This window comes from Schistocerca serialis, chromosome 10 (assembly GCF_023864345.2).
Source record: "Schistocerca serialis cubense isolate TAMUIC-IGC-003099 chromosome 10, iqSchSeri2.2, whole genome shotgun sequence".
In the NCBI taxonomy this organism is placed as follows: Eukaryota; Metazoa; Arthropoda; class Insecta; order Orthoptera; family Acrididae; genus Schistocerca; species Schistocerca serialis.
The window spans coordinates 158,570,505-158,594,876 of record NC_064647.1 but is presented as its reverse complement, the minus strand read 5'-3'; the positions used below and the strand labels follow the sequence as shown (position 1 = coordinate 158,594,876).

Genomic DNA, 24,372 nt, shown 5'->3' with positions numbered 1-24,372 from the left:
ATTGGCTGACACAGACCTCTTGACTCACTGAAACGTCAATTGCTACCTTATTTTAAGGAATGTGATAGTAATTAATTAATATTGTAATATTAATTGTGTTATTTTGTTTCCTTAATTAATTGTCATTTTTCCCCTCTTCTATGCAGGTCTTGATTTGAGTAATGTGAGCGAGTACTCTGCTTACTGGGAGCAGACACGTACACTCTACGGACCGTTCGAGTGTGCGACAACCATGAAATCGGGGAATGCAGATGTGTATTTGAATGAGATCCCTGGTGGACAGTACACGAATTTGCAGTTCCAGGCCTACTCTCTTGGCCTTGGAGATTTCTTTGAAGATGTCAAGAAGGCCTACAGGGAAGCCAATATGCTTTTAGGAGATATTATTAAGGTGAGAGTAGAGAACAATCTGTGACTTCATTCTATTCAGTCTTAGTTGTCCCTCTTCTCCTACCTGCATATATTTAGTTGTTCACTAGATCTAAGTTTAGATTGAAGGTATATCACGATAATATGAGGGTTGGAACTTAAATAGTGGCAACTATTTATTCACAACCGATACAAGAGTTACATGCTTGCACCTGTTACTGTCCTTCAAAGTAGTCACCAGCATTGTGCAGAACCGGTTGCCAGTGATGTGGAAGGTGTAGTATACCGTTAGCAGAGCTTGTTCTGTTGATGGTGCGAATGGAGCGGTCTAAAGTTGTGGTGATTCTTGTGTACAACTGTGGTGGTGTTATCCTAATGCACTACGTTCCTCCACAGCAGACCTTCAATGCACAGCATTACTGTTCGTTTTTGTAGCACCACCTGCGACCAGCTTTGTGAAAGAAGCAGCAACTCTCTCTGCGCAACTCGCCCATCATTTTGCACGACAATGCACGGGCACGTACAGCGCAAGCTGTGACGGCTCTGTTCGATCGATGGGACTGGGAAGTACTGTACGATCCACTATACTCCCCGGGCTTGAGTCCTTGTGACTTTGATTTGATTCCGAAGATGAAGGGACCACTTCCTGGCATTCGTTTCAGAACTGTTCCAGAGATTCGACAGGCAGTAGGCAGCTCCATTCGCACCATCAACAGAACAAGCTCTGCTAATGGTATACTACGCCTTACAAATAGCTGGCAACAGGTTCTACACAACGCTGGTGATTACTTTGAATGACAGTAACAGGTGCAAACATGTAACTCTTTTGTATCAGTTGTGAATAAATAGTTGCCACTATTTTAGTCCCAACCCTCGTATTAAAGTGATGTAGTGGAGTCACAAGGTCATTATGGGAAGTTATAGTTTAGTGAGGAATGGAAACCATGGGAGTTACATGCTGTTTCAGCCCTTAATGTTGATATTGATCTCTTAACCTCTTAGTCTGTTGTTTTTTAGCTTACTATGGGATAGTGGCCAAGTTTCAAATTCTAAAATTAAAATAGTGAAGAGACAGTGATATCCCCAAGATGTGAACAACTTGCTTCTCAAAAGGATTGTGGTGTTTTGATATAACCCTTTAAGTAGTTGTAATCAATTTGTGTAGTCCAAAGATCAGAGGAGACCTTGAGGGGAGTAAGAGGGACACCACTGAACATTTTAATTTCCACTGTCTATACTTTTACAAATAAATTCATAAAACTTTGTCAGCATGACCACGAAGGATTCAGGATCCACACTCATAGCAGTGGAAGTTCAAAAACATAACAAAATAAATTTTTTTGCATGTGAAATTTCATCATTTTTTCTCTTACTATTGGCTGTATTTGCTGCTATTGGTACACTTTTCTTCATAAGTAAGAGAGATTCTTCGATGAATTTTACACAGCATACAAACCATACTTACAGGTGTATGAAACTCTAAAATTTTCCAAATCTATTAAAATCTGAGTTTTTTTTCTAAACATGAAGTTTAAAATGTAAAAGCTCATTCATTGAAGAATCTGCCTTACTTAAATTAAAAAAAAAAAAAAAGCGTACCATAGCAACAAATGCAGCCAATAATAAGTAAAACAGATGAAATTTCATATGCAAAAAAATTTATATTGTTACGTTTTTGAACTTCCACTGCTATGAGTGTGATTCCTGAATCCTACCTGGTCATGCTGACAAAGTTTTATGACTATATTTGTAAAAGTATAGACAGTAGAAATTACAGTGTCCTGTGGTGGCTCTCCTGCACAAAGTTGGCCTATTTGATGTTCTACTCCCCTTAAGTAGTCATTGAGTGTACATAATAGTTTACGTAACTTTCTGTGGGTCGTAGAAAACTGAACTAATCAAAGCTTTGAGACTACATTAAAAAGGTCATCCAAGACTGGTGGCAGGTAAGTGAAGCAACGATAAACTCAAAACTTTCTAGGGCAGTTGCTGTTGTATCATTGACACTAGACAGACAAAGTAACCCATAGAGTGAGTTAACCATGGACTAAAACTATATGAAAAAGCTCCACATTATATTGGCATGAAATTTATAAACAAAACCTGGAAGGAAAAGTGTGACCCAAATCTCAAAAACATTGAAGACCTGGAAACGTATGAAAAGTAAATCCTCCTATAGTGTAAAAGATTTCTTTTATAATAACCATGTAAAATAGTTTGTCTAAGAGTCTAACACCGTATGTGGTGTCTCATAGATTTGTTTAAAATGAGAACTGTGTAAAAGAGTATCTGTCTGAAGAAAGAACAACGTATGTTACACTAGCAACCTTAAATCAACATTATTAGCCTGTCCCAAATCACCTATGTCACCAACTTTGAATCTATGAGGCATGGTATGTGATAATGAAAAGTCTGAACTGATTAGATTTACAATAAATTTTGATAAATATTTGTATTCTGTAAATTCAAATGTGTGCTAATATCGGAAGGACTTGCATACAGATATTACATATACATGCTATCCCAGGAGGAATGGTCAGTATTCAGGTATATGAAAGGCATGATCATTTGGAGCAAAAAAGTGTAATAAACATTGGCTCTAGAATGCATAACTAGAGAGCTATGAGCTCTTGTTCATCTTCACTACTGTGAAACATGTCTCAGCTGACCAAGTGCTCATAAATCTTAAGGTATGTGTTTTAAAGCCTATGTTTAATAGGCTTTTTGGCTTCGAGTGATCATTCCTGCCATGTCCTTGAATATTTATCATTTGACCTGGAACCCCCTGTATTCATTACTTTTGATCATAATTACCATGGCAGTTGAAAGATGTGGTGTCAGTAGCACAGTGTACCAGGTTTACCCCATCACTTTTGGAAAAAACGGGCCACCGATTGTTGAACCATCCCCCCTCTTACATTGTTGTACAGATGACACATTACATCCCAGTCTAGTTATCCTAGTATTAAGGTGGAAACACTGAACTACATTAACTACTAAAATTTGACTTACATTGTTTCTAAAGTAAAGGAAGTCCATTCCTTGTGTCAAAGTACAAAAAACTAATTTGTTAACCAACTTGTGAAGTTATTAGAGACTTGTGCTTCCATTTGAAACTAAAGAATGGGTAACATAATTTCAATTTCACAGGTTACACCGTCATCGAAAGTGGTTGGTGACTTGGCGCAGTTCATGGTACAGAATAAACTGACTGCGAAGCAGGTGGAGGAGAAGGCTGAGGAGCTGAGTTTCCCCAAATCTGTTGTGGAGTTCTTGCAGGGCTCTATTGGAGAGCCCCATGGGGGATTCCCTGAACCTTTCAGGTCAAAGGTGAACTACTCATTCCTTTTTGTACATTTGGACAGTAAAGTATTTTAGTTGTCATTCCTGCGAGTACACCATAAAAACTTCAGTGAAGTTTTATAAATATGAACTATCAAATAGATCCTTATTTAAAGATTTTAATTGCTAAAAGTATGCAGTTTTAATATTCAAGCAATGGAAAATCCAGGATGGAATAATGATAGTATTATAAAAAAAGATAGATCCCTACTCACCATATAGTGTAAACACATGCACGCGCGCGCGCGCGCGCGCGCGCACACACACACACACACACACACACACACACAAATACAAAATATCTTTTGCAAAAGCAGAATCTATGAAAAAATAAAAAAATACTCTAAATTTCATTAGTACAGGTTATGGAAAAATTAAGAGTCAGTCAGTTTAAAAATCTTGGCAGTAAAGCAGAAGGACGAGGCTAATAAACACATGCAAGGAATATGGAAATGGTCTTTCAGTTAACTAAAGATGAGTTCAGTAAGAGATCTATCACTTCTCAAGTAATGTTACGCCACTATGTCACAGTAATAAAACTGTAATGTTTCTATGCAACCAAATGCCTGCACATTCACCAAGATGGGAGAAATAGAAGACATGGAAATCATAAGAAAAATATTGGGGCAAGTAATACACCACAGCAGTACAGGAACAGGTGCAATTGTAGAAGAAAATTGAACTACTAGATGTAATGTGAGGAAATATACAATTATGTTTTTGACCATGTGGTCCAGATGAATGAAAACCAGATATGAAAGAGAAGTTTTGAACATGTCGACCACAAAAAAATCTCCCTGGTGCAAGTGCCTCCAAGAAATCAGAAGTAATCTGAAAGTGATGAAGATTGAAAAACACAAAATTCTGAATAAAGAAAAGATTCAAAAGAAGGGTTTTTATTCTTGTCTACTGAGAAAACCATAAAATAAATTGAGAGCAAAGTGGTCAGCAGTTTAGAAACAGTAGCATTGTTATCGAATGGAAAAATTATTGGAAAATTGGAAATTAAATCAGAAGTAATTACTTATGTGCTCCATAGGAGGCCCAAATCGACGTGATGATGATGATGATGATTAGTTAAAATCAGAACTAAACTTTCAACACCGCTACCCTCTTGTGTGTTAAGTGTTTAGTGCAGTATTTTAATTGAGCAACTGTTTCTTTGCAAAATGTTACATACAATCTGGCAACATTTCTTTTAATCATAACATGCAAACTTCTAACTTGCTCTTCACTTACAAGAAAGATACCATGAGAAAAAGAAATAAATCACGTCAAAAATGTGCAGCAGTGAACAAATTAGTAATTATGTGAACAAGGAGGTGACAAAGTGGTAAAAACAAAGCCAGTAAGTTTTGTTACATGAAAGAGAAAAGAGTCACTTACAAAAAAGGGAAACTTTGAGACTACAGTCCACCGAAATAAGATGTCTAACAGCTTTTTAGTGGTGCATTAGGGAAGGCATTATAAGGAAGAAGATTTGACTTAAGTTCTTATTTGTAATAACTGCACATTGTAGAAGATGGATGGCAGTTCTAGCAAGCCCAAAGCCAATTGGAGAAGTGTTAAAAGGTTTGCATGCTCTTTGAACACAGCCTAAATTGGCTGTGGGCTGGAGCAGGATTACTACCTGTTTTCCACAAATGAAGTAGTGCTCAGTTATTACAAATGAGATCTCAGGTCCAGACTGTGGCTGCGGAGATAGGAGTTCAACCACTAAACTTGTCAGCCAACTTTTGAGCCATCAACTTTGAGTAGCATGCAGATATCAAGTTTTTGACAGCAGGGGTCCACAAAGACAAAGCTAATAGTGGGCTCTGTGAAAGGTTTCCTATTACAGCTCTTGTTGGATGATAATGACTATTTTTTTCCCAACAGGTTCTGAAGGGAATGCCACGAGTCGAGGGCCGTCCAGGAGCAAGCCTTCCACCGATGGATCTCGACTCTCTCAAATCAAAACTGAAGGAGAAGTTCCCAGATATCAATGACAATGATGTCATGAGTGCTGCCTTGTATCCTCAGGTCACTGAAGATTACCTCAAGTTCCGGAAACAGTTTGGCCCAGTTGACAAACTGGATACTCGAATTTTCCTCACTGGTCCAAAAGTTGGTGAAGAGTTTGAGGTAAGTGTCCAATTTTCAGAGAGCTAACTTAGTATATCTTACAAGGTGAATAGTTTCGGATTACGAAATAGCTCAAATTGTATGTATATTGTAGGAAAGTTCTTGTAGAATGTCAATATTTTTGATTATGCTCTTGAGGATGTGAAGAAATATGTATAGCATGCCTTGGCCCTGAGTCCAGATCATGAAGATTTCATCAATGAGCCTGAACCAGGCTAGGAGTTGGGAGTTTGGGGAGGCTAGGATGGTTTCCTCTAAAAGGCCCATAAACAAATTGGCAAAGGTGGGTGCCATGCAGATACCCATGGCTGTGCTGCTGATTTGTTTGTAAGCCTTCCTTTCAAAGGAAAGGTAGTTGTGGGCCAGGATGTATTTAATAATGTGTATAAGGGAGGAGTTAGCTGGTTTGGAGTCTGAAGGACATTAGGAGATTCTTTTCTCCCATCTGCTTCACCTGGTCCTCCTCTACGTTCCTGGATGTTGACCTCCACTCTCGATTGCTTCATCCACACCTCTATCCACATTAAACCCACTAATCACCAACAGTGCTTGAATTTCTACAACTGCCATCTCTTCCACGGCAAAAAATCCCTCTTACATAGCCTAGCCATCCATGGATGACACGTCTGCAGTAACGAGAACTACTATGCTCTGTATGCTGAAGGCCTCACAAAGGCCTTCACAGGCAGGCTTGAACTTGGCACATCTTGGCTGTAACTTTTACTGGTCTGCGATCCTAAGGCCTACAGAATGCTGGCTAAGTTCTGAAAATGCATCCCAGCGAGAGTATAACGAGAGTATAACGAGAGTGCCTCATGCCACTCACCTCCTACCCACCACACAAATATCTTCCGTGGACCAAATTGAAACCAATAGTGGGTTAGATCCGGCCCGTGGGCTGCCAGTTGGCCACCCTCGATATAGAGGATGATCACCGACAGTAAACCAGACATCAGATTGTTGCAGATATTGCAGCACTCGTGTGTGGTCTGAAGAAGAGGTTGCTCTGTGTGTAGTTGAACTTTCCGAATTCAAAATTTGATTACATAAAGCTATTTCTCACATTTTGACATAGTTATATTACACACTGCCGCATTACACGCTGCAGTTCGGAGCCATCTAGAGACAGAGGACTGCAAATATGTAGACACAAAGAATAAAGATGTAGAATGCTAATAACATCTGTTTTATTTTAAAAGCTGGCAGTTTTCACATAAAAAATTTGGTGGCATTACTTTCAACAAGCCCTCACATGAATAGCTCATGAGAGTTAGGATTCTGTTTTGTCCTATTTAATTATTATTAAAATTATAATAAAATTAGTTGTGCACTTGTTTCTTCATTTTTAAACGAAGAGAGTGCAGAAAATTTCATACCTCTAATTTTTATGAAAGAATTCCTTACTTTAATGTAATCAGATACACAGCTTCATATTTTATAACTATTTTTATTCAGTTTTAGTTATTAAAGCTGGAAAGCTGAACAAGCTCAACATTATTGAAGCCCGCTATGATTTGGGCATGTAGTGATAGTCGAGGATCACTAGTCACAGTTCCTCCTGTAAAATAACAGGTAGCTGCATATGAAGCAGTGAAAAAAGAACTTGAGTCAGTGGGGATACACTACTGGATACACAGTATGTGTATCCAGAGAACTTCCTTTGTCTGCCTGAAATTACTAATCAGCTGTAAAATAGGTGAAGTCGTTTCAAGGCCGCGGTGATCTAGCGGTTCTAGGCGCTCAGTCAGGAACCGCGCGACTGCTACGGTCGCAGGTTCGAATCCTGCCTTGGGCATGGATGTGCTTGATGTCCTTAGGTTAGTTAGGTTTAAGTAGTTCTAAGTTCTAGGGGACTTATGACCACAGATGTTGAGTCCCATAGTGCTCAGAGCCATGTGAACCATTTGAAGTCGTTTCAGTGAAGGTCAGAGGAATCAAGACTCTTGTAGGTGTGCTGTAAATATGTGCACAGCTGTCCAGTACTGTCATTGAGATGATGATGATGATGATGATGATGATGATGATGATGATACGAATACCGTGCAGTGTCTGCTATGTGGTATTAGAAATTTTGGTTTGCCAGTTGTCCATGTTTCTCACAACAGGTCCATAAAAAAAAAACTGACATTATTTTTAAGTGGTTTGACTGGAACTGTTTAAGATGTGTGTAAACTATTATTTCAGTTGGCAGAGTTTTCATGCTTTGATAATGACCTCTGAATTTGTAAATCATAAATATAATGAAATTTAACTCATCTATTTTTGGCACAGGTCACGATAGAAAGAGGAAAGACATTAGGCATTAAGACTTTGGCGATGGCTGAGGACTTGACACCAGCAGGTGAAAGGGAAGTTTTCTTTGAGATGAACGGTCAGCTGCGGTCAGTATTCATAAAGGACAAAGAAGCTGTAAAGGTATGGAACAGTATTATTCTCCTGGTTCATTGTAAATTAAACATTAATAAATTACAGAGTACATGTTCAAAATTTGGTGAAGATAACACAAGAAGTTTGAGAGAATTTTGGTGGTGGTATTTTGTTACTATTAAAATACAATTACTGAACAGTAATAGTATTTTAATATTAACATGGGTTTATTAAAAGCACACAGCTCAGAATTTCGCTGTTTCCTTGGTGTGCTTGTTTTTCATAAGATATAATGGGATTCTTCTGAAATCGCCATGATTTTTTCAGTAGAATATTTGAGCTAAAGTACCTGAACCTTTCTGAGTAATTTCTTGTAAACCTCTCCCAAATTCTTTACATTTCAGTTGATATAATAGTAATAATAGTATGAACTGTGCTATGAGTAGATAGCTGTATGTTTAATCAGTAAGGCTAGTGAGAAATTACTTCCCCCTGAAATGGTAAACTCACCCTTCATGAAATCTTCTACTCAGCAGAACAGTTCCGCAAGAGAGGCTTGCATAATTTACTTTTCTATATGAAGATGGTATCTGCACACATTTGGGACATGTCCGAAAGAACACACATCATCAGTGACCATTCAGCTCTCTTAGAATGAAATGATGATTAAATCAAGACTCTAAGCTGTCGACAGACGTTGATATATATCAATGGGAACAGTTGAAAATGTGTGCCCAGACCGGGACTCAAAACATGGGATCTCCTGCTTACATGGCAGATACTCTATCCATCTGAGCCACCGAGGGCACAGAGGATAGTGCGACTGCAGGGATTTATCCCTTGCACGCTCCCCATGAGACCCGCATCCCCAACTTAATGTTCACACACTACATTCGTAGTGCCCCTGCCCATTACACGAATGTAGTGTGTGGAGATTAACTAGGGAATGAGAGTCTCACGGGAAGTGTGAAAGGGATAAATCCCAGCAGTCACACTATCCTCTGTGCCCTCAGTGGCTCAGATGGATAGAGCATCTGCCATGTAAGCAGGAGATCCCAGGTTCGAGTCCCGGTCGGACACATTTTCAACTGTGCCCTTTGATGTACATCAAAGTCTGTCAACAGCTTAGGGTCTTGATTTAATTATCACTTCAATTTACTTTTAAGTGTACTTTCTTCGTGTTTGGAATGTTTTTGCCTTCTAGGTTGTTGTAGGTTTTCATTTTCACGAAATAAAGAATTTGGTACATAATCTTGTGTGAAATTTCTTCTGCAACTGCCAAACTGTTGAAAATGAAACGGAGGCTTGCATTGGAATATTCCGCGTGTGGGGAAAAAACAGGCAGAGAACCTCTTAAAAACACAACAAATTATGGCCTCATTGACGTCAAAATGAAATGTGATGAACACAATTGTTGTTTCACAGAGATGATGCCGTTTTCTCATGATACAAGGGAGTCAAAAAGGATTTTAAAACTTTGGAATAATACAGAAATTTCCTGTGATAATTCACAGAATTGGTAGACGTTGTTTTGTAGCAAACAATGTCAAGTTTCACATAAGTGTCAAGTGTCATTTTGGTTCAGTGTGACTACCATTTGTGATGTGGCAAAAATTTCACTGGTAATAAATTATTCCCACACTTGTTGCAGCAAATTGGGCGTAACTTGTGCAATGGCACAGTAGATTTAAATTTTCAGGTTGGCTACGTTGTTTGTTAGTGGAGGATCACACACAAGGCCTGTGATGAAAGCCCAGAGGAAGAAATCCAATGGTGTCTAGTCTGGGGAGCGTGGTGGCCATGTGGTTGGCCCTTTACGGCCAATTCACCAACCTGGGAAGTGATTATCAAGGAAACCTCCAACTTCCATGATGAAATGAGGTGGTGCGCCAATTCACCAACCTGGGAAGTGATTATCAAGGAAACCTCCAACTTCCATGATGAAATGAGGTGGTGCACAGTCTTCTAGTAGTAAGCCTTCCCATCTTGGTCATCGTTATCGATTTGTGGAATTAAAAAGTTTTCAAGCATATCCAGATACACAGCACCAGTGACAGTTTTCTCCATGAAGAAGAAAGTGCCATGCTCTTTCAGTTCGCTAACTGCACAAAACACATTAACTTTGGGATTGTCACAAACATGTTCCACGGTTGCATGTGGATTTTTGCTGCCCTATGTTCTGTAGTTGTGTGTGCTCACCATCCACTGAAATGAAATGTTGATTCATTGGTGAAGATTATTGTGTTCAGGAGAGTGTCATTGTCCTCTATCCAAGACATCATTTCTGCTCGGAATTCCTCACGAGTAACCTTACCTGCATGACTTAGGTGTTACACCACTGTGAATCTCTGTGCTTTCGAGTGTACACATCTACGCAGTACTCGCCAAACAGTCTTGTATGGAGTGCCAGTCTCTCAAGACGCATGTTGCGCTGGTTTGACTGTGGGCAAAGCTCTCCCTAACCTGTTCGACATAATCAACACTATGAGCCAACCTGGTGGTTCATCATGTTACAGTGAACAACCTCTCTTAACAAAGTTCTTATGCCAAGAATAAGTTGTAGGCCTCCTTGAGGGTTCTTGACCGTATTTGGTATGAAATTTATGCCTAACAGTTGTTGCAGAGTTTGTTTTATGAAACCAGCATACTGCGCACCAGTGAACGTAGCCATTTTAACTGTTCACTGTGCTGGCTCTCCTGGTGGCAGTATGGGATATTGATGCACTGTATGAATCAAACTTGAGGTTGTTTGCTGTAAAATGCCATGCCTACGGATTTTGTAAGTTATCTCAAGAAATTTCTATGTCGTCCTAAAGTTGTAACATCCTTTTTGACTCACCCTTTATATTTTAAAGTATTTTATACTCCAAAATAAAGCTATAAAAAAGGATTCCACTGTTGGTTTACTGCCCACATTTATTTTTAGTGCTGTTGCTTTACTCAGTGAAGGCATATTCAATCTGTTCCTGTATCTCACTCTGTAATATTACTGACCTTAAAGGACTTGTAAAGATGTCTTGCTTCTAGTTCAGTTGATGCAAAATTGGTGTTTTAACAACTTTAAATAACCAAGATAACAATGTTTGCATTTAGATTTCAATCACTGTCTATTTTCATAAAACACTTCCTTGGTAATAAACCACTGTTAACAATATCTACCAATTTTACAAAATGTCGGCCGTGTCCAAAGACTTCATGGAGTCCAATTTAAATACACAAAAAGCCCACCAAGAATGTTCTAAAAGCAAAAATTTTATATTTGAGACATTTTGTTAACTGACATGTTTTTTCTCCTAGTATAAGGTGGTCTCTGACATTTAATATAGAAAAATTAGAGCTACAGAATGATGATTCTAGAATTTTGAAAGGTTTCCAGTATAGATTTGAGTGATTACACAACATTTTTCAGTAGTAATATTTTCTGAATTAAAAAATTTAGAAAGGGAGATGGTTTTCTGTATGTAGAAAAGAAGTAAGGCATCAGATGAAGTATATCAACCCTAAACAATTAGATGTTAGTGAGGTTAGATATTGAAGTGCGTGTTGATTCTCCAGTCTTAAGTGTCTAATGTTTTGTTAAATAAATGTTTCCACACAAAATAATTACACTGTTGTCATCAGTCAAATGCGAATTATACTCTGAACAACTCAATTTTCAAAAATTGACCTTGTAAAAGATTTTGCTGTTTCATGAATGTATGGTTTATGTATTAGGTACAAGAAAACAAAGATGAAAAAGTAGTACTTGTGTTAGAAACAATTTCAAAGGAAGTGTAGCTATTCAATGTCACTGTGTTTCTAAATGGTTAAAAACTAATAAATTAAAGGAGGCTAACAAAACATGCATTATCTATGTATCTTCTTCTGCCTATACGTAAACAGTCTGAAAAGCTTCTAAGACTGTTGCAGGGCAGGTTGTGCTGAGAAATAAGTGTTCAGAAAATAATTTGATTCGGAGTTAGCCAATTGGGCTGTTGCGTGCGCAAAGCCAAGTGGCCTACCAGATACAATCGATGTTAGTTGCTCTCATAGCTTAAATAATAGCACACGAGAAGCTCAGCCTTTGCCTTGGGTTTGATCCTTACTACTGTCCAGTGCCAAATCACACTCTTGTTTGGTTTTAGGAAATCAATTGGAACACCTATTTCTTAGCACAACCTACTCTGCAACATCTTTACAAGCTTTTCAGACTGTTTCTGACCACTCTGTATAAAGTCCCTCAGTGCAATTTCTGTTTGTATGTTTGCGCTAATCGCAGGAACTACTATACATATTTTGATACAGTTGTCACTAATAGACTGATTCATGAGGAAGGTTTCTGTATATAATTTATAATTATTTCGTGTGAAATTGGCTGAACTGTGATTAACTGGAGTCCCCCACCACTGTGAAATTGATGACATTGCAACATAGCAGTCAATACCGTACCACCTCGGAATAGCGTGAGGCCTCCCTAAATGCAGTGTCAGGCAAGTGTGAACTATCACCATGGGAGGCTGGTGTGAACTACCGACAATTTGCTAATTGACCTGCGATGCAGGATGTATTGGATAATAATTGGGTGGACTGCACAGTTTTGGTGCTGCATTTAGGCTGACAGTGTGATGTTGTAGCTAGCAGTTCCCATCATTGCCATGAAGTGTCACTTCAAATGCTGATTAAATATGGAGCACATAGCATTTGTGCCTGCTGAGGAGATTCCTGTGTGCACTGCTTAAATCGTGTTAGCTGTATGACAGTGATGACATTCAATTACCTGATGTTGTTCTGTGAATTTTAATTCTAACTCTGCAGTGTCCTGTAAACAAAATTGTCACTATGCTAGACGAGTAATCTGTCATAGATGCTTAGTGCTCTTCGCATGAAGCTAGGGTGGGTCACTAACATTAACATAAAATTCTCATATTGTTTTCTTACAAGCAAAATGTAAATGGTGATTTGTTTCTAGTGCTTGTAGGGAGACTTTGAACCTACCAGCTACTTATGTCCTTCTGGAGTAGCACACAATGTATGTAAAATAAATTCAGTTGTTAATATCGTCTGTACACTATGGTTGCCTATAAATTTATCTTGTAGAGCTGGTCTTGCTAGTTAGTCACAGATAATGATCTTATTTGCTGTGCTCTGATCCTCTTATCTGAAGATTTCCTGAATCGGATGGAAAAAGCGTTCATTCTCCTTTATAGCTACATAAATTGTTCATAACCAGAATTCCTCTATTTAAACCATTTATTGTAAAAACGATGCGTGATACGGTGCACATTACAATAAGCACTAGGCTCCTTCTCTCTGTTCCGTACACAAAACAGTGAATCAATTTGGTTTCATTTTATGTCACGTTTATTGCTGATACAGCATCTTCGGTTATTCCTTGGCAGACCACCATAACACCTTCCATCGTGGGCTGCACGGAATAACATGTCCACCACAGCAGGTGGAGACGCCCATTCACCAAATGTGCCCACGGGAAGTGCAACTCCTGCATGTATTCTCACCTCTGCATATACAGAGGCGTAGTGGCAATGTTTTGCTTCACTCTAGGGCACTTCAATTAAAAACAAGACTCTTTCTCTCTCTATTCACATGAATATCTTCATTTCTGAAGAAACCTAACAGTGTACCTTGGTGTTTCCTGATGAAATGTCATGTTACATTACTGTGGTTTCTCCTGACAAATTATGTTTCACAACTTTGTCTGTAATTTTGTATGATGAAATCGTACGCAATACAAAGCTGTTGAAGTAATAAGCTACTGAAAATGGATCAGTCAAATGAACACCAATCATACAGTTACACAAACAAAACTGTAATGCTTATCGATTTTTAACAAGAAAACAGTGCTACGTTTCTGCTGCTGCTGTCATTAATCAGCGAATATGTTCATCATTGTATTGCTCCCACTGGCCCTCAGCCTCTAAAAGTTCATTTGTGAATGCTTCATCTCTGTAACTCTGTGGTCGTCATGTCTGGCTGCTGTGCAAAAGATCCGGATTCAGTTTTCGGCACTGCCAGGGATTTTTGGTGGGAGGAGTGGAACAGCGTGCACTTGAGCCCAGCGATGCCAACTGAGGAGCTACTAGAGTGAAAAGTGCTGGCTCCAAGGCTTAGAAAGCCGGCAATAGCCAGGAGAGCAGTACTCTGTCCACAGACTTCTCTGTACTGTATCCAAATGACCCCGTTGGCAGATGATGACACGGTGGTTGTTCGTACTGGCTGGCCCCTCTGAACCAGAACGTGGAGCTTTGCTCACTTGCATTTTTCATTAAGTGGCCCTGAGATTGTACCGAACCTATGTTTTTACACTGGCTGCTTTCATCTCTCTCTCTCTCTCTCTCTCTCTCTCTCTCTCTCCACCTCCCCCTCCCCCCCTCTTCCCCCTCCCTCCCTCCCTCCCTCTCTCTCCTGTTCACCTTTTTAACTTGCACAACAAGCAGTAGACAAGACAAGCAAGCAGCACTTGACTTTATAAATAAATTAATCCTTCTTGTTGTATTTACCTCTTGCTTGCATAGAGTTTCCACTAAATAATGAAATACCAAAGTAACTACATAAATGTTCCCAAACATGTTTCTGAAATGTTGGCATTTTAGGACACCTACACCACCTGAAAATAAAGAGCATTGTGCCACTTTTTGTGGAAACATTGGAAACATTTTCATTTACGATATAGTATTTGCACAAAAATGTTTTTCCATTAAAATGATTTTCAACTTACATGTGTTCTCTATGAACAGGAGCTGCACATCCATCCAAAGGCAGACAAGTCTGTGAAGGGACAGGTGGGAGCACCCATGCCGGGCAGCGTCATTGACATTAGGGTGAAGGTCGGCGACCGTGTGGAGAAAGGTGCGGCGCTAGTGGTTCTGTCAGCCATGAAGATGGAGATGGTGGTCCAGGCACCCATATCAGGTGTCGTCAAGAAGCTGGACATCGAACCTAACATGAAGCTCGAGGGAGATGACCTCCTTATGACGATAGAGTAAGCTCGCTGCCATTGTGTGCCAAATGGACACACCCACTACAGGTGAGAGGGACGTTTAGCCTCTGTTAATCAGAACATTTGAAAAACTGGCTGTTTGTAATTACAGTAGAGTATCATCAGGAATTGGAAACAATTGGTAATGTGGCATGTTTGCAGTTTATGCATTCATAGGAATGTGAAAGAAACACACACTGAATTATTGATAAATGTGTACATACTTATTTTGTGTCGCACATCTTACAAATAACATGGAAACACAAGAGAACTGATTGCATATGTGAAAAGTTCTTAATTACCTATGAATTGGGCCCATGAGCTTAGAAAAAGAAGTCAGACTTGGTTTACCTTCAGAGAAAATTATAGAATCAGCCCTAGTCCATTTGGGTACAAATTGACTGTGTGGTGCATCCATAGTTGCTGTGATAAACTCATCTGAAGGAAAGAACTCATTCCAGGCTTTTTCTATTGTAATCTCCTTGGCAGTATCTCCCACCTTCCTGTTATAATGTTTGAAGCTTTCAGTGATTCCCTGGGCCTTAGAGTGGAGGTTTGAAGTAATGGGGGAGGCATAAAAAAGTTAAGGTTCCCATTTTGTCTTTCAAATTAAAGGTTCAAAGGCTTACTCATTGCCGTTAACAACAAAAGTCATTTCCAGAATTCCCAGATGCAAACAGATGGTTTTTGACACTGGGTCTCATTCAGCATCATACCATCCAGTAAAAATGGTAGTCTCCATCCATGAATTCTTTTCGGTTTTGCCAGTGACTGTCAGTTCTTTTAATCCCTTACAACATTGCATACTTGTAGATTTTGCTACGATTGGTAAAGGTACTGTGCGTACCAGTGCCAGTGGAACATCTATATGACGTTCGCAAATTTTGCTGACTGGAGTATTTTGACTGACCAATGTTTTGATTGATTGCTGTTTGGATAAATGATTACTGTATCTACAGTGGCGCTCTTGCAGAGGAAAGCTGTATGCCTGTACAGTAAATTATTTGCTTTGTCACAAAGTATAAGTTTGTTTCCCGCTTTTTTGAACATCACTGCTACTTTTGAGCAGAGGATGTGCACTTTTTCTTGGCTAATCATCTCCCTAGTTATCAGTCCACAGTTGTATACTTCATTCACTAGTGTGTGTGTCCAGTCACAGCTGATTGGGGATGGGCTAAACTGATTACCACGTATGAATTACTTGATAAATAGGAGGAGGAAATGTGATAGCTTGGAGGTCAGTGTCCAGGAGGGTGGCATACATCAGTCTGAGGAGGACCAGGGGAAGCAAATGGAGGAAGAAGCGTAGGGTACCTTGGCCCTGGGTCCAAATCTCTTAAGATCCTGCTTCTCCGATTATGGGGTTTCAGATGATTTTGAAATATGTGAATACAGTTGCGGGAACTGAGTGACATTGTGATATTTTCATGCATGTTAGAATTAGATATTGACCATTGTTACATCACAGAACAACACATTAGGGCTTGTTCTTATGGCTCTTAAGTCTCTTGGATGTTAATCTTCACTATTTTTATCCAGCTAATTAAGGTTTTTTCAAAAGTAAATGGTGATTTTTTATTTATTTATTTATTTATTTTTACATCACAACACAGCCTAGTTTACTTGCGTACTTCATTTGCATTTATTACCTTAACCATATTGATGATCAGCTTTTAGTTAGCGACTTTGACAATTATATCACACAAGTCAGCAACTCACGAAGTATGTGAATGAATGGCCTATCAAAATTTCATAAGTGTCAACACAGACAACTAACATAATAACTGTGCCCATTAAATGCTACGTGAGACCTGAATAAATAAATGGATACATTAAACAATAGAAATTCCAGGTTGGAATATCAACACTAAAGATGACACCTTAAGTTGTAGACAGGCACAACAAAAGGGCTGTTAAACATTGAGCTTTTGGCGAAAGCCTCCTTTTGAAAGCAAGGTGTCTTTGACGAAAAGCTCAATGTGCAACACTTCTTTTGTTGTGCCCAACTGCAGCTCAGTGTGTCGTATCAGCGGTAGTAATGCTCTATCTTTTCTTGATGTTGCTGAATGAATACACTGATCAACTTAGAGTTGGTACTGATTAAAGTATTAAAGTTTGCTTCTAACTGACCAACACAAATGTTTACGTTTTGATTACTGGCTGATGACTGCGGCTTATTGTGCAATACACGTAATACAGAAATCACAAAATGGCAAATATGAGGCTATTACATTTTAGATATTGAAGTAAAAAATTGGGGGGGGGGGTGCAAAATTATCATGATTAAGCTGTATTATCAAAAGAAGTAGGTACTATTTTATAAGTATTAATATACTCTGCAAGTTCTGAAACTCGCCAAAACTTTTGTGGAAAGTTAAATTTTCTGATTTGAATATTTTATGAAGTAACATTCTTTGCAGGAAAGTTGGAGATTTTTGTAGTTCGACAAACTGGACTGCAATACTGTAACAGTGGAATCTTGATAAACCTTTTTTTTTTTTTTTTTTCCAAGATTTGAACATTCCTAAATAAGATAATTTTGAACACACACTTTCTTTGTTGCAAAGTGGAAAAAAAGGGATTTCAATTAATATGTATCAGTCCTAGAACAGTTAATTACTGTCAGGATCGAATTTAGAAGACTATATGGCTTTTGTGGATCGTATATTTAGAATTTTTCATGAAAAAAAATATATATCTATGAATACTAAATTACACTGTTATCATCAGTTGTCTGAAAATTATACATTGAATAACAAAGTTTAGTTTACAGCAATTATACGTTTATAACAATATCAAGTACTTCTGGTGTATGCACTATGTTTAGAATAGAAAATTATTTAAAAGTGGGGTTGTAGTAAATTATTCTATTCCATCTTGGTGTACATTTCTTTTCTGTGTCCTGTAGATATTCTACACGTATTCTGAAACTCTGGATTTATGAATAATATACTACCTGATTTGAGGTATCTGGACACCTGTTAGTAGACATTAATATGGAATTTGCTCATCCTTCACCTTTATGACTGCTTGAACTCTTCTGAAGACAGTGAGGTGTCTGAATGTCTGTCGATGAATGGCAGCCCTTTCTTCCCCGAGAGCTGAAACCGGAGAAGGTAGTGTGGTTGGACACTGGAGTCTGGAGTCGAGTAATCGTTCCAAGTCGTGCCAAAGGTCTGCCACTGAGTTCGCATCAGGATTCTGGGCCGGCCAACCCATTTCAGGAATGTTATTGTTGACAAATCAAAGCCTCACATATACTGTTTTATCATAGTAAGCGTCGTCGTGCTAATACAATCGAGCATCATTTCTGAACTGTTCCACTACTGTACATAGTGTGTAATGTTGTAATAATGAGTTCATTTCTTTGTGCTTTTAGCAGTAAGTGGATCACACCCTAATCGTGAAAAACACCATGATACTGTAACACCTCCTCCTCTATACTTCATTGTTGATACTACATATGATTATCCACGCATTCACCACTCTCGTACCTTTCCATCAGATTGGAAATGAGTGATTTGGAGTGATGAAAAATGCTATACCCTGCGACAGTCATCCACTGTCCAGCGCTTGTCACTCCTTACATCTTGTCAAGTGTCACTTAGCACCGACTGCAGAAATATGTGGCCCGTGAAGAGCTGCTCGACCATTGTACCCCATTATTTTTAACTCCGTGTGCAGTCATTGTGTTAGCTGTACTGCTAGTAACACTTTGGAACTCTCACGTGATTCCTTTCAACGATATCGTGTTAATTTTTGCAATGTTAGACAGTCCCAGTCTGTGAGTATGTGAGGGCTCCCTGATCTCGATTTAACTGTGCTCATTCCTTCATGTCGATACTTCACTATCACATCAGCGGCAGCTGACTTGGGCAGCTTTAGAAGGGTTGAAATACCCCTGATGGATTTACTACACAGCTGACATCCAGTGACGAGTCCAGATTCAAACTCACCGAGCTCTCCTGGCTGACCCATTCAGCTGTCACTGCTTCTCTACTGATAACACAATACTCTCCACCTCCTTTTATGCTGGCAGCTCCACCACGTACGACATTTAGAGGTCAATTCTCCATCGAGCAAGGGTGTCCAGATACTTTTCGTCAGATAGAGTATACTTTAAAAAACTGTAATTGTAAAAGCAGAGATAGTAAAGATTTTCACAATTTCCAACCCATGATCACTTGTCAAGTTATTTTCTAGTTAAATTATTCAGATTCTAATGTATACTAATTATGTGTTTCAGGGCTTACTGACAAACATCTTAAGCTAAGACTTGCAACAGGAAACATCTGTCTGAAGACTAGAATTGCTGTCGTAGTGGTGGTGTGTCAAAAAACTTACCGTATCACAGAATGATTCCCATTTGTGGTATCTGCAGCCAGACAACTCCTTGTAGAAACTTATTCGGACCTTAGGGCTGTTTCATTTTTAAATCCGCCGAGGTACCTCGTTAAGCAGTTTGGTCTGCAGGTCGTGTAAATGTATATAACAATTCTTACGGCTATATTTGCGATGCTTCCATTGAAAGTCTTTCAAAGTTCGCTCTGTTGGTGAAAATAGCACATAGAGTTATAAGATGTTGAAATGGTTGATGTGGTTCATAGGGCGCTAGTAAAATTTTACGACTGTTACGTGTTTATATGCGAGAGTTTGTAGCTGGTTACCATAAGCGCAAATAAATGGTGTGTATACTTGAGATAAAATGTGCTGGTAACTCTTACTGTCAAGTGTTAAAGTGAGTGAAACTGTAGCTGGAAGAATATACTGCTTGACTGCGTGTGTGATAATTTGTGGGCCTAGCATTTTTACTTTTATTTTTTTTTTATGCTGCCTTGTAACTGAATAGGGACTATTTATTGTTGTGAAAAATGGGTGTAATTTTCATGTATGTTTCTTTGGTCCTTTTTGATAAATATTTTTACTTATATAAGAAAAGATATATAGTATAGTATTTTTCCCCTTAAAATCTGGATTTTCATATTACAGGCTAGTGTCTGGGAAGTACAATTGTTACTGTTGTGAGTCTTACATTTTGTACTGTACTAAGCTCTTACTTCAGAAAAATATGGGGAAGTCAGAATGTCAGTGGCTGTCCCATTTTAAGTTAGTTTGTAAAGGAAAGGGACTGTCATACTATGATACTGCTGCTGTTTTTGTGTTCTCTAAAGTAATTGGTAACAATTTTTGGAAAATCTCGAGCACTCACACCGCTCCCCATGTGTGTGTGTGTGTGTGTGTGTGTGTGTGTGTGTGTGTGTGTGTGTGTGTGTGTGTGTGTGTGAAAAAAAACTCCACTTCATGGTACAAACTGGAAGTAACAGGAAAAACATGTAAAGTTATTTACAACAGGTAAATGGGAAAACGAATAATCATCAGAAAGATGAGCTGTAAGAAATGAACCTTTTACAGTTACAGAATGCCAAACAACAGCAAGTCAGCAGTTTCAGAAACCAGGGCCACCACAATTTCTTCTGTTGTGAGATTGCTATAATTTTAGAGAGATGCTTCGTGTCAAATTGTAACACATCTCTGTAAACAAAAAAATTGGTTCTAATGTACCATTGGTTAATTTTGGGTTGAATGTAACTGAAGCTGTGATACATAAGTAAAAATGAATAACATTCACAAGGCTGATGAACAGATAAGTCTGTTGAAATAAATGTTGGATGATGATACAATCTATCTCATTGTTATGAATTCTGAATTTTACATTTGAAATGTTACTTCATTCTTAAATTATTTTTCACTGTATATACTTCATTCATTTACTGTAACCTTCACTTTTTGAACACCTGCACTTATAAATTGTCCATTCAGAGTTAATTATGGAACTGTATAGTGTTCTGTTTAAAATTTGAAAAATAAAAATAAATCTATTTGTATTAAGTGTTTTTCTTCTTTTTATCATCAGCATGTTTTAAATTTGTTGCTTATGTTTTATATATTCTGCTTACCTGTAGTTTGTTGTTGCACTTAGTTTTGAAGCATTGTGAAGTCTCCTATCTAGTCAAATTGAAATGATGTCCTCAAAACTGATGTGACATAGGGTAGATCCAGGTACATGTAGATGTTGTAGACTGGACATGAAATAAGTTTTATAGGTGGCGCCTCCCAGTATATTTGCACTATACCCTAGTTGGTGGTTCTCGTTTCACACTTCAGTCCATACAGGTAAATGAAAGTACATCATCTCTCTTTTTAGCATGTGAGTAAGGAGAATCACCTGACTGTTAAGCAGCCTCATGGGTTTAGATAAAGTTCACAGCGTCAGAATATATATAATGACAGAAACATGACTATAACAGTGCACACAAATCAGCTCAAAATATTATCACCATAATTTACAATACTGACACGTAATTAACATTTGCAGATCTTCAGTTCTTTTAAATTGAGTATTTACTGCTTTGACAGAGATTTTAAGACATCAAGGTATTTCATATTCCTTACACACACACACACACACACACACACACACACACATTGCGCTTATGACATTGAGGTGCAGAATTTCATCTGAACCGACACATTGTGAGCATCAGTCATCAGTCTAACCAGATTCAGACTTTCACATGAATTAATATGCTGGTCACAAATTTTTAATATGGACTGACATACTTGTTACCTGTGTATCAGTCTAATGTGATCCGACATGTAGACGTTTGCAGTGTGCTTGTCGGATACAGATTTTTTTTCATTAGTGGCTGAGGTGTTACCTGAATGCTTGCAAGCCACTAGCTGACTACTTTGTGTTAGGGTTGACAATTTAAAGACAAGTGTAAGAACATGTGAATTCTGAAACTACATTATGTTTTGAAATTCGGCAAGGTTAGACTATACTGTTTTGCATGGATTCCATGACCATACTATTGTTTGGTTTCTGTAAAATGTTTCAGGTTAGTAATTCACAACAGCTCATGAAACATTATTATTACCCGGTTTTTGGAATCCCATAGTTATGAGTATGACATCCATCTTGAAATAAATACTTAGATTCTAAAGTACTCTACTCAAAATCTTAGTTACTGACTGCATTAATTAATGAGAGGTGTTGTCTGATTCAGAAAAATTACAGCAATAAAATTGTGTTGTCAAATTTCAGAATCTAGCAATCATTAAGGCAACATAGGCGACTGAAATTTGGAGGGCTGTAACTTTTAATGTGAATTATTTCACAAGTTAGTTAATTTCAGATAATTCCAAATATGTTCTTGGAAAGTTGGGAGTGCTGGCTTCCCAATGAGTGGTAACATTAACTCCTCTGCTCATTACTCACTCCGTGTTTTTCCATTCTATGACATTGTCATAAATAAAATTACCTATACTTTTTAATTACTCTGCCTTTAAATAAACAAAGTGCGTCATTGTAATCAAGAAGATAAATATAAACAGAGCTGTACGTTTAAATGAGTGTTTGTGAAAACAAAAATTTCACATATTCCTGTTCATGTGGTATATGAGATGTGCACCTGTATTAGATACAGAATGAAAAAAGTGAAAAATTTTAGTCATTCACCTTGTTACGTCTCACAGCTTTGAAGCTACTGCAGGACACACTTCACTGTTTTCATTGTTATTAACCTCAGCACATTTAGAAATTAAGCTGTTTTGTTAATTTTTACTTAGCTTGCTGCAAAGCTCCAGAAAACAAGAATCACTTCATTTCTTTCTAAACGACGACGATAAGGAGAGAATAAGAGAGATAGTGGGGGACAGAAAAGCAGCAAGGAAGTATCAGAGTACTAAATGTACACTTACAGAAATGGAATGTTTTACAGATGAACACCACCTCTGAGAACTGTCAGACTTGTCACACAACATGTTACGAATGCTTTGAGGAACACCACATGTTGTGACAAGCACACGTGCAGCGGTGCAAGGCCAGAAATAAAGGATGAAGTAATTATTGAATATGAAACCAGGTGAGGGATTCGGGACATTTTTATTACGAACGAACTGTTGCTGTATCCATAATTTGTGTGTAAGTTTTATTTCGAAGTGCCTAAAAAATAAGAAACCATATATTAATGATTCTGTAAACGCAGAACTACTAAAATCCATAAACAGATTTCAATTGCCATCATTTTGTGAGAAATTAATAATTTATTCAATACGGTGGTGGCCATTAAAAAGATTAAAGTTTAAATGGACCATCTTCTCGATCTGAAGACACACACAATACAGAAATGCCCATTGTTCCCCAGTTGCTTGACCACCCAGCAAGTCGACACGAGAACTTTTTTCAGCCATAGGCACACTAGTTTGAGATGTTGGCCAGCTAACAAAACCCTGGACCACCACTAATCCAGCCAATTCTGCAACATCATTTTGGAAGGATGACCAGTTGCTGTATTGCCCATGACCACGTCCTGGCCGTAGGCACACTCCACCATGCTGCAGTAAAGTTTAAGTGTTCGTTACTCAGTGCAAAGTTTCGCTTAGATTCAACCACAGATTTGATTCTTTGGCGATCGTGAGTACTTTGCAATACAACAGGAGAATGGCAGCAATAGCTGTATGGTGAGGTTCACCAAAGTCAGCCGACTCCCCAGTTTGGCGCCTAAACCTAGTTCTTAATGTTTCATAATTTCTCTCAGAAGTGTTCTCAGTTAAGCCTGTGTAGGTACTGGTCAATTCTCTTTCTGTATATCATTTTGTCAATGTTTTTATGTCGGGAGGCTGCTCTTGGTTAAGAGTGCCTTGTTCTGTATCCTATTTCACAACATATAATCTCTTTTAATCTCCTAAATCTTTTATTTATTAGTTTTGTAATTTCTACTGCCATTCCCCACTATTCATTCAAATATCAGGAGTTCCCTGCAAGTAGGGTCATTAGTCCATGCCTTCCCACGATCTGGGTTGAATATTAATGAGATCCCGATGGCCCGTCGATATTTATTCGTCCATTACCAGGGGGCAAGCTCTTGTCATTTATGCCCCCAAGAATACGAATACTGTGCCACACAGTTCAGGTGAGGTACTGCAATTCCAGTATTCAAAGCCTTTGAGATATGTTGATCAAAATTTCATGCTTTTGTGAGCCAGTTTACAGTAAAAAAAAAAGAGGGGGTGGGGGGGTCAGTCCTACAGATGGCGTGAGTACTTTTACTTGATTGTTACTGGGTGTGCCTAATGTCACTGGAACTTATGAGGTGGAATTTCATGCGAGCATGCCCAGAGTATGTGCACAT

At 38.4% G+C, this 24,372-nt stretch overlaps 1 protein-coding gene across 5 annotated transcripts in view; it reads left to right on the top strand.

Annotated features, from left to right (window-relative positions):
• The window catches only part of LOC126425294 (pyruvate carboxylase, mitochondrial), a 417,925-nt gene extending 396,862 nt beyond the window's left edge, over nt 1-21,063 (top strand). For all 5 annotated transcript variants that reach the window (XM_050088273.1, XM_050088271.1, XM_050088272.1 and 2 more), the window contains 6 exons: nt 147-391; nt 3,520-3,699; nt 5,590-5,835; nt 8,107-8,250; nt 14,937-15,226; nt 19,425-21,063. In XM_050088273.1, coding sequence (XP_049944230.1) covers nt 147-391; nt 3,520-3,699; nt 5,590-5,835; nt 8,107-8,250; nt 14,937-15,185 — 1,064 coding nt within the window. In that variant the 3' untranslated portion in view covers nt 15,186-15,226; nt 19,425-21,063. The remainder of the gene's footprint in view (nt 1-146; nt 392-3,519; nt 3,700-5,589; nt 5,836-8,106; nt 8,251-14,936; nt 15,227-19,424) is intronic.
• Nucleotides 21,064-24,372: the final 3,309 nt, after the last annotated feature.